Genomic DNA, 10537 nt, shown 5'->3' with positions numbered 1-10537 from the left:
AGATGTTGTGGTTCCTATGCGATACATTTGTCATTGGGAAGTAGGGATGTTTTTGTGAATTTAAATGTACCTATAATGATAAGTGTGTCACAATAACAGATATGTAAGAATTTATACTTAGACTTGATGTTTTTGAACATCACCTTGTTATTTAAATAAAGTCATTTGTAAATTAAAAAGCTGAGACTCTATCGTCCCCAGGCGTAGATATGATTCACAGGACAGAGTGACATTTTCTAATTGGCTGAATTTGTGTTCTCACATTTCCTTTTTGAACACAAATAGTATTAAGGCTTCTGTGTGTTATTGTGTTTCGCATCTTATTGAATTCGTGCTTAATAAATGTATGTCATGTACAAATGTTACCCTTGTATTTTAGAACAATTAACACTGAACACTGTTTTTATAAAAACAACCTCTTTGCCCCATGGTCTCATTTGTGCAGTGCAATACCATTGCAATGCATTATTTATGAGGAAATATATGAATGGAAAATTAAATTACCTGAGTTTCAAAGGAAGAACCTTTTTCCATTTGTGATGCAGGGAAATACTTATTTTGCAGGAAACTATCAAGTGGTTGTTTGACGCAGGATTTAAATGCAGAAGCCCATTATCATCATCTCTATAATGCATTACCAGCTGATCCTCACCGGCGTCCCCGCAGAAGTGTGTTTTCTTATGCATGAGAGCGATATTTCAAAAGCTAGACTGCCATATGAAGGTCTGTCGAATGATGCTGTAGAAAACTCTGAAGGGCTGCTGGTTTAGCCTTTAATAATATAGTGTTTGAACGGTATTTTCAACCATCGTTCTCTTTCATTTACTTTATGAATGGTGAAGCACTTCTGCTGCTGGTGTTCAAGTGTGTGAATTGGTCTAAAGAGAAGGGATGTTTCGCCCACATACTAAGAAAATAGTTTGTGAAATGAAACAGAATATGAATTCATGTCAGATGAACAATGTTTTAGTTTGCATTCATCAGAAAATGTCCAGAATCCCCTTATGATGAGCTGAGGATGAATTGTGAGGAAATCACTTGATACATAGCCTGTAATCAGAGCAAAGTCAATAGACAGCCACATGTTTCAAAAGAGAAAAATAAGTTAAGTGTTTGCAGTTCCCCTCATTTGAGTCTTAGAAGCAGCAGGGTAAAAAGTGACAGATGTTTTGGGATGAGCCCTGTTGTCTTCAAAATATTTACCTGCTGCCAGAATATTTTGTAGGCCTATGGACAATTTGCTGGGTGATTAAAGTTACACATTTAGGAGTCCGGTTCCCGCTAAATACCTGCTTCAACATCTCTCTTTGTTCTAATTTTTACTCTTTACCATTTCTACATTTCTACACTCTGTTTCAGTGGAATTCATTATACTGCTAAAAAAGCTGGTCCTTCTCTTGCTCTATTATTCAGGGCTCAGTCAGTCACAGACAGTCATTAAAGTTTCATAGGAAGCAATTTGGTTGCAGAGTTATTTGCAAAGTGAGGTGAGTGCATATGGTGGCACTATACCTTTGCTGTTTATGGCTTGGGTTTCCAAGCTTTTCAAGTCAAAAGAGCACCATTCTGTTCTCTTGAGGGGTTCATTTTTAATGTGATGACGGCTGTGGGAGCATTATAAAGAACTAAAGATGATGCAGTAGTCAGCGATGCATTAAATCTAAAACACAAGTCATTTGTGATACAATTGTGATATTCCTTCCAATGTTGAAAGTTGACTATGAACAAACTGTGAAAACTTGATAATTGATGCATACATTTCTGCATTGCTCAAATAAGCCAGTTATAGCCCAACCCTCCCCCCCAAAAAAAGCCAGATGAAATGTGAAAGTGGGACATTTCAAATTTGTTCGACAACAAAAATAGCAATTGATACACAGACCACAGGGAATTTAAACAAACTTTTCATGGGAGGATTGCACAACAGCGACATGCTATTGTTTTTAAGAGAGGGATTACAACTGCAGATAGTTTTTCCTACATAAGAATCACAGGCTATTATTTATTTCCAAATGTCATTTCAATTAAGAGAGACTTCGTTGCAGATATGCAACACTTTATGAGTAAGCTACATGTGAACAATATGAACTGTATAAAGTATTTGTAGATTAGACTCCATCGTATAAAATATGTTTTCAAGGGTTAGGGAAACCCAGACATATCCCCCTATGGAGTCCAGACACAGGTGGTGAGGTGAAGGAGCATGAAGACAGGAACAAAGGAACTAACGGATCGGACAGCCAGACGAAAACCCAGGGTGTCGTGAGCGAAGATGACTGGAGGAAGAAGGGCCGCATTCTTCTTGAAGTGACAACTGACAGCCACAGAGGAGAGAACAGATTTAAAGCAGGGATGTCCCACTGTGATTGGCTTGTGAACACATGGTCGATACTGATTGGTTTAACTGAAAATAGCACCACAAAACCGCTGATCAGTATAAGATATAAGTAATAAAGTTATTGAAGTCTCCCTGACAGAATTTACAGTCAGCTACATTACTGTAACATAATTTACAGACCAAAATGACCAGGGCTTCGACATGTGGATTAAGCCAATAGAGACTACAACACTCATGATGGACAGAGCAGAATTGAACAGTATATTCTTACAAATTATTACCAACTTGGTTTAAAATCCATTCTTAGTTTGAAAGCATCACCAGACCACATCTATGCGAGAACACTGAAGGATATTATGCTACAGTCAAATCTGTGCACAGTGAATACAGTATATTTGCCATTCTTCGAGTCACCTTGTTTGTGTGTGTGTGTGTGTGTGTGTGTGTGTGTGTGTGTGTGTGTGTGTGTGTGTGTGTGTGTGCGTGTGGGGGTTCATGCCCTGTCCTTCAACTCCATTTTACTAATTGAACCAACAATGGAAATTAAATCAGTAACTGCTGCTGAAGTGCTAGATGCGTCAGTTTAATTTTTGTTTCCATTGATTTCACAAACTATCTGCCATTTCAGTTCATTAATGTCCATCACCGGTAATGAGCCTATGCTACACAACAAGTACCAGGGCAGAGGGACCCATTAGAAGTGATGACTTTGACCCTGACTCAAAGTCCCATTATGAGGCCTTGACAGCACCCTTTGTTTACGCATGACGCATTTCAGCGTCAATAAAGAACAATAAGTTGTGGAAAAAAATACCCACTGAACTTTCTCAACTTTTTTGTCTTGGCATGGATTAAAAAATGACATTTAAAACCAGATAAAGTAGATGAAAAATATATACACACTGCAACAGTTGTTTTCCTTGGCATGCTGAATCTACACCAGCTTGTTACTGTGTTTTTTATGGCAGCATAAACACTGAGCTTTTCATTATAGGCCCGCCACTTGCCTATGAAGCATTAAAACTCATATCAACACATGACAGTTCACCAATGGCTCCTCAGATCCAGAGTCCAGTAAAGCCACTGGGGGCCTCTGAAGTTAGTGAGGGGGTCACAAGTAGCTACAACTCTTGCAGACTTTGCAGACAGGCAATGTAATTATAAACAGCCCAGGGTAATGCAGTGTCAGGTACCTGTAAGATATCAAATAGCAAATAATGCATTCACTTATAGACAGGTTGCAACACAACAGCAAACAGATGATTAATTCAACTTAATTACAGTGAAGGAAATAACTAAATAGGCTACATTTACTCAAAGTAATCTCACGGAAATTCCTTTTTGAGGTACTTTACTTTTATGCTACAGTACTTCTGTTCATCTGCATGCATTTGACATTAAGATTTTACAAAAGATATAATCCACTTCTAAAATATGATGAATTAAACTAACCAATAGTATAAAGACATACATTAAATATATATTGGCTGGACAAAAAGAACAGCTGCAGCATTGAAATGCTCCTTAAATGTTAATTCCTCAGTAATTCTAGAACAACGTAACTATATGCTGTATTTAAATAGGGCCATTTTGTATAATTAGTACTTCTACGTTTGATGCTTTTATGTCTGCAATCAAAATTAAGGTAATAAAAGTTACAAACAATTCCCATTAATTTCTATATGTTTTGGATGTGTTTGACAAGTATGGTAAATGATGTTAATCCAGTACACTTTTTGTGAAAATCCGTGACTAGCTCCTCCCGGTCACCTAGCTCTCTGTTTTCTGTGTGCGTTACAAAGAATTCCGGTGTTAATACATATCTCTGGCTGTGTAAATGGAAAACAAACAGAAAGGAGTGCAAGAGCCACAAAACACTGTTCCAGCCAATTGGCAGCAACAGTTGATGGTGGGGGGGAGGTAGTCTTGCTTTGCCAAAGGGCGCTGAAGGAGGGTCTGGTTGCTCCAAATAACATTCGGGGATGGGAGGACAACGTGCTCTGGTTTAATGACATTTCTTTAAACCAATCAGAATCGTCATGGGCGTTGCTAAACTCCGCACAGAGCCACTGCAAAATAGTTGGTCATGAGAAAACTCAGATTGGACAGATAGTATAGTTAGCTGTGTCAATTTACCATGCAGAGATCTGAGGAGTAGTCAATAATAGTCCACATAAATCCACTGAATTTAAAATTCCAAAACAAAGAAAGCTGAAGGAAACGGAAAAGACCCGGAAAGTGGGACGCAAAGGATATATGCTGCGTTCCAGGCTACCCGTAACTCGTGTTTTCACATCCTTCTATCTGTAAAAGTGCCATGCAACGGCAGTCAAACCCGTAACTAACTAATTGTGAACTTGTACCAGATCGTTATAGCTTCTCCCAGTTAGTTTTGACGTCACACGCACATAAACAACAATGGCGATCCCTGTTGATGCCGTACACATGCTGTGAGAAATAGAAATAAATATATATAAACAGGCAACGTTAAGTAATTCCACACATTGTAATAAAAACAATACACATACAATTGTGTACTACTACAGATTATGTTTATTAAATTTAGCCCAAAACATGTCGCAGACTAGAAATTGCTAGCATAAGCGGCTAACTAACGTCAACGTTAACACTTTTTCAAACGTGTTTGTTAACACTTTTTTTTAAATTCATGGTCATTAAACCTGACATTATACAATTTTTAAGTGTTAAAAAAGCAGAAATCGTGAATTATTTTGACTAATAGTTAGGATCAGAGGATGTTGAGTGAATCACAGACTGGTTTAAAGTCAAAGTTCAGTCAGGATAGGCTCCTTTATTAAAACAATTTACTGTAAATACTGTTTTTTTTCTAAATGCTATTAAAATTGAATAAAACAACCACAATTCAATGGAAGTATCATTAATTTGACTTGCGAAGAATTTTGTTTTGTTTCCATACATAGGCCTACATGCATGCATCCAAGTTATTTTGGGGCAATTTGGTTGTAAGAAGCCCATATTTTAGATATAAAAAACTGACCAGAAGACAACACAAGGGTTGATATACAGGTTCTGATCATGAGTTTAATGAAGTCTACTCTGGTGTGGGCTGCATAGAGACACTCAGCAACCAGGAGAGGGCATCTCAAGTTCTGAAACGAGCACCAGTGAGCACATAGCCCTCCACCAACATCATTCCTGTTGCTATACAACTGATTCATTCTTGATGCCACGGTCAGTCCACAGCAGACTGCGCCTTTTCCCTCAGCTGTCCACATCTGAATCTGGATACATCCAACTTGTCGGGTTTGGACCTCAGATTATTTATCTTAAATGTCTTCACTTGCTCGGTTTCCGGTGTCTTTTGTGCCACTTCACCTAGATTTAACAATTGGCGACTCGGTGTTGTAAAATGTGTCTCATACCCTCCCCAAAGCACGCGCTCAACACTAGTGTCATTCTCACCAGGCTACAAGCTTGAGTGCGTCAATTCAAGGGCTGTGTAAGGTGGCAGTCTGAAATAAATATGCATTATCAAGCTGATGTTGTGCGGTAACGTGGAAAACTATAGGCAGAGGTTGATGCGCACCTTTTGGAGCGGCTCACATCTCCGACAGGTGTGCGGCTCTGTGCGAAGCGGACCTGGCTGCGGCACAAAGTGCGTATATTTTACGTACAGACGGGCATCCTGGGTGCGTGTCCAACTATTTGGACCAAACGCCGAGTGCGTCTAACATGTGGACCTGGGACGCATGCAACAGAGAGCCCTAACCATGAGGAGGAGCCGACACCGCGCAAATATGGGTATGTACGCGGTTCCGCAAGGTAGTTATGGTCTGCAATTCAGCAGAAAGTCTTCAGACCTTTTCCTAAACAATTCACTTAAAGCTAATGTTTCTAGTATTTGTGCCCCCTGCGGTTTATGAGTGATGACTGCAGACTGGAAGATCTGATGGAGGCTTTTCTCTCAGCAACTATTTGACGGATTATGCCTGATGCATGTGGTTATCAATCTCCTTTCTAATGTCTCAAGAACGTGAATTTGACTGTGGTAATGAATAAATGTGTCTAGATATGCTATGGACAAAGGGATGTTAATAAAGTAGGCTCAAAATAACCCCCTCTGTGAACAAATGACTCAGAACACTCTATGGGTTATAAATGAATGTTTAAATTTCCTGATTCAATTCCATTTCATATTTGACTTTGTTTTATTATCTTCTAGACTGTGTTTATTGGCCCTGATTTTTTACATGTCTATCACTTTTCTGTGTCTGCAGGTCTTCTTGTGCTTTTCAGATGGCTTGTATTCACAGTGGTGGTGCCCGCCTGGCTGCTTGCTGCTCCAAACAGCATCCGTGAGCGTTCCTGCCCCCAGAGCTGTAGATGTGATGGGAAAATAATATACTGCGAATCCAATGCCTTCCGTGACGTGCCAACCAATGTGTCTGTGGGCACACAGGGCCTCTCCCTGCGTTACAACAGCCTGGTGAACCTCAGAGCCCACCAGTTTGCAGGCCTGAGTCAACTGGTTTGGCTCTACCTTGACCACAATTACATCAATGATGTGGACGGCCAGGCTTTCCATGGGATACGGAGGCTCAAAGAACTGATCCTCAGCTCAAATAAGATCACACTTTTAAAAAACAACTCATTTCACGATGTTCCAAATCTACGCAACCTAGACCTTTCCTACAATAAACTGCAGGTTCTCCGGCCTAATCAGTTCATGGGTTTACGGAAACTACTCAGTTTACACTTGAGGTCAAACTCCTTAAAAACTGTCCCGATGCGAGTTTTCCTCGACTGTCGCAACCTGGAGTTTCTAGATATTGGCTACAACAGGCTACGGAGCCTCACGCGCAACGCCTTCGCAGGACTCCTTAAGCTCATTGAGCTTCATCTGGAGCACAACCAGTTCTCCAAGATCAACTTTGCTCATTTCCCTCGCCTGACTAACCTGCGGGCGCTCTATTTGCAATGGAATCGTATCAAACTGCTAACCCAGGGCCTGCCCTGGATGTGGACCTCCTTGCAAAAGCTGGACCTCTCAGGGAATGAGCTCCAAGTGTTGGACCCTAGTACATTTCAATGCCTTCCTAACCTACAGACTCTTAACCTGGACTCCAACAAGCTGAGCAATGTGTCTCAGCAGGCAGTGGAGGCCTGGATCTCCCTCACCACCATCAGTCTGGCTGGCAATTTGTGGCACTGTAACCCCAACATATGTCCCCTGGTGGCCTGGCTCAAGGCCTTTAAAGGTAACAAGGAGACCACTATGATATGTGCCGGCCCCAAGGAGGCACAAGGAGAGAAAGTGACCGATGTGGTGGAGGCTTATAACATTTGTACAGCGACCCCGGCCCCTGTTTCCTCAACACCATCGCCCCTTACTTCTTCTTTTCGACCTGAGCTGCTTCCTCTACCTACACAGTCTGTGGTGGATAAGAAGCTGATCTGGAACAGGACAGCCTCCCCGTCTCCTTCCGAGGCCTCCCCCACCATCCCTTTGCCAGACACTGAGTATGTGTCCTTCCACAAGATCATAGCCGGTAGCGTGGCCCTCCTCTTATCTGTAGCAATAATTCTGCTGGTAATCTATGTCTCATGGAGGCGCTATCCCAGCAGCATCAAACAGCTTCAGCAGCGCTCGCTGGTTAAAAAGCGTCAGAAAAAGGCCCGGGAGACTGAGCGCTCCCTTAACTCACCACTGCAAGAGTACTATGTGGACTACAAGCCTTCACACTCAGAGACTATGGATGTGCTGGTTAATGGGACAGGACCTTACACATACACCATCTCAGGCTCCAGGGAATGCGAGGTATGACCGTTGCCCTCCAAAAATCCATTTCCACTGCGAGGCATGAGAGGTAAATTTTCTAACGATTTGCAGAGAAAAGTCTTTCCCCCCCCCCCTCCTCTGCTCTTGTCTGTTTTGGGATAAGGAAGCAGAGGTCAGTGCATGGTGACTTGTAGTACAATGTACTGGGTTTGCTCAGTTCCATATGATTACCCTGCTGTTGTTCTGAATCAAACATTTTTATTGCTAAAATATGATATCCATTAGCTAAAACTGCAGTGGCAGCTCCTCTCCCTGGAGAACGTACGTACAGTAAGATGCATTATGCACAAAGAAGATTCATCTTTCATTCCTGACATAAAAGAGCTCATTGATGAATCTACGTATTATCAGCCAGCCTATTATTTATTCAAAAATGGCTTGCTGTCCAGAATGGAAGGATGAGAAATGATTAGATCAAGTCACTGTGCAGGTGGTCCTCTCCTATCCTGTGTGTTTGCTACAACAGCTGTATTAGCAAACACACCAGTCATGTGAGCTTGTTTTTTGCTTTATTAATGTTAACATTTACAATTGTACCAGCTGATCATACATCCCATTCTCCTTCTCTGCCTCGAGCAATCATGTACTTAAGATTTTACTCGGGAGTTTAATTTACAAAGTTCAAACAGTCACCGCAGGCTGGGGAACTATAAAAGCCTGCAACCAAAATAAAAAGATAAATTATGCACTTGTGCTCGATTTCTGTCTGGCTCTAGTGTACTACTGCAGTAAAAAACTTAATAATGCTGCTTTTGTTTAATCCCAGAAAGATAAAGAAACTATTCAGTTAAATTTTGTCCAAAAAGTTTCAATTGAAATACTCAGCCAGACTCCTTCACATGGCTGACTCGGTGTACGGCACAGAAGGATTGGGACAGAAAGCCTGGACAGAAAGACTAATCAATTTGCTCATGCTTAATTAGGCACTTTTCTGCCTGTGTAGTCTTATCCCCCTAATGCATATGCATCCGTCTTCCTTTGACCAGCATCTATTTCTTTGTTTTTTTGTTAGCAGTATAGCTAAGTGTAATTAACAAGCCATGTTGTGTTGGGAAAGACATTGTGTTACTGGAATCTTAGCTGCAACTCTTGTCTAACTTACCAGACGCACTGTAAAGTACAGCAGACATCTTTCTTCTCCGTTGTACCTGTCAGCGCATCCCAGAAACAAAGTTTTATCTCACACTCCCGCACAGCTCATTTACTATATCCCACATGGACCCTATACATCATCTCTGTCCATGTTTTAACTCAGTAGGTTGTCCAGTACTGTTGCACCACTTACATTCTTTTTGTGTTCCTTTTTTCTGAAGTCACAGGAGAGGCCGGCACAAATACGTTTCATTATTTTCAGTAATGTCACATAGTACGAGGTACACAGGTAGCTAAATCAGTGCTTTGTCAGATTATCTGTGGCAGAGCATTTCTCAACCGCGAAAGAAGCTTGAGGTGAGATGGTCGCCTCATCAATCTTGTAGCCTTCATGTGAGAATGTGGCATGGGAACATTAAATGGCAGACCTAATGGGGCTTCTGCTAGCTAGAATAACTAATAGCCCATCAGAGGTAAGGAGCCGAGACTTTCCTCTGCTTTGTTATTCCTCACCCTCTACAGCTCAAGGGAGCAGCCTTAGTTGTTCAAAATGTAATGGGATTTTTTTCTCTTAATGTGTGTGTGTGTGTTACATTTTGTGCCAAGCACTGCAATGTCAGAACACGTAGTACAGCAGGGGACTTTCCAAACTACCAGATTTTTATGCAAGTTAGAATGGTGCGTCGTAAACGGTTTCAAACGGTTCCATTATTTCATCTAATGAAGTATCATGTTTATTGGCCTTGTCATTTGCGTCAGGAGTCAGTATAGGTCGCAGTACAATAAGCCCATGATGTGCAGTGATAGTGTCTAGGGCCATTTGCATCACAATACAGGCAATGCAGCACAATTTCTCCTGATATATGAGAAGGCTTTTCAGTGTTATTGAATGGCACACAGTGGAGAGTGTCAAGAAAGATGAAAGTGATAGAGACATATCTGGAAAAGGCTGCTCCAGGGTTCAAACCCCCGACAGTCAGAAGCATATTGTTGATGCCCCCAACCCATTGATCCCCCTGCACATTATTTTAGCTATCCCAGATAGCAAGCACTTAAGCTATTAGCTGCATTTTCAATCAGGAGAAAGAGCTTCGTAATTGAAGCCTGTTATCTTTTGCACATGCCCAGACCAACAGACGTGTAAGTCAATTTGTTTCTATAGATTTCCTCCAGCACAGCTCAGCAGGTTGGCTGTGACACAGCAAACTGAACTCGGCAAGTAGTGTGAATTTCCATGAACACTTTGAACTGTGAGGTTTGTCTTCCTATATATATATATATATATA

General features: G+C 41.2%; 1 protein-coding gene and 1 long non-coding RNA gene across 2 annotated transcripts in view; one reads left to right on the top strand and one right to left on the bottom strand.

Annotated features, from left to right (window-relative positions):
• Positions 1-5019: 5019 nt before the first annotated feature.
• LOC116690400 (uncharacterized) overlaps positions 5020-10537 on the bottom strand; it is a 22705-nt gene continuing 17187 nt past the window's right edge. The window contains exon 4 of the long non-coding RNA XR_004332249.1: positions 5020-5145. This is a non-coding gene — a long non-coding RNA (uncharacterized LOC116690400). The remainder of the gene's footprint in view (positions 5146-10537) is intronic.
• The window catches only part of LOC116690387 (leucine-rich repeat transmembrane neuronal protein 4), a 43198-nt gene continuing 38029 nt past the window's right edge, over positions 5369-10537 (top strand). The window contains exons 1-2 of the mRNA XM_032517342.1: positions 5369-6121; positions 6598-8187. Coding sequence (XP_032373233.1) covers positions 6070-6121; positions 6598-8144 — 1599 coding nt within the window. The 5' untranslated portion in view covers positions 5369-6069 and the 3' untranslated portion in view covers positions 8145-8187. The remainder of the gene's footprint in view (positions 6122-6597; positions 8188-10537) is intronic.

This window comes from Etheostoma spectabile, chromosome 5 (assembly GCF_008692095.1).
Source record: "Etheostoma spectabile isolate EspeVRDwgs_2016 chromosome 5, UIUC_Espe_1.0, whole genome shotgun sequence".
Lineage (NCBI taxonomy): Eukaryota > Metazoa > Chordata > Actinopteri > Perciformes > Percidae > Etheostoma > Etheostoma spectabile.
This window is presented reverse-complemented; position numbering and strand designations above follow the sequence as displayed.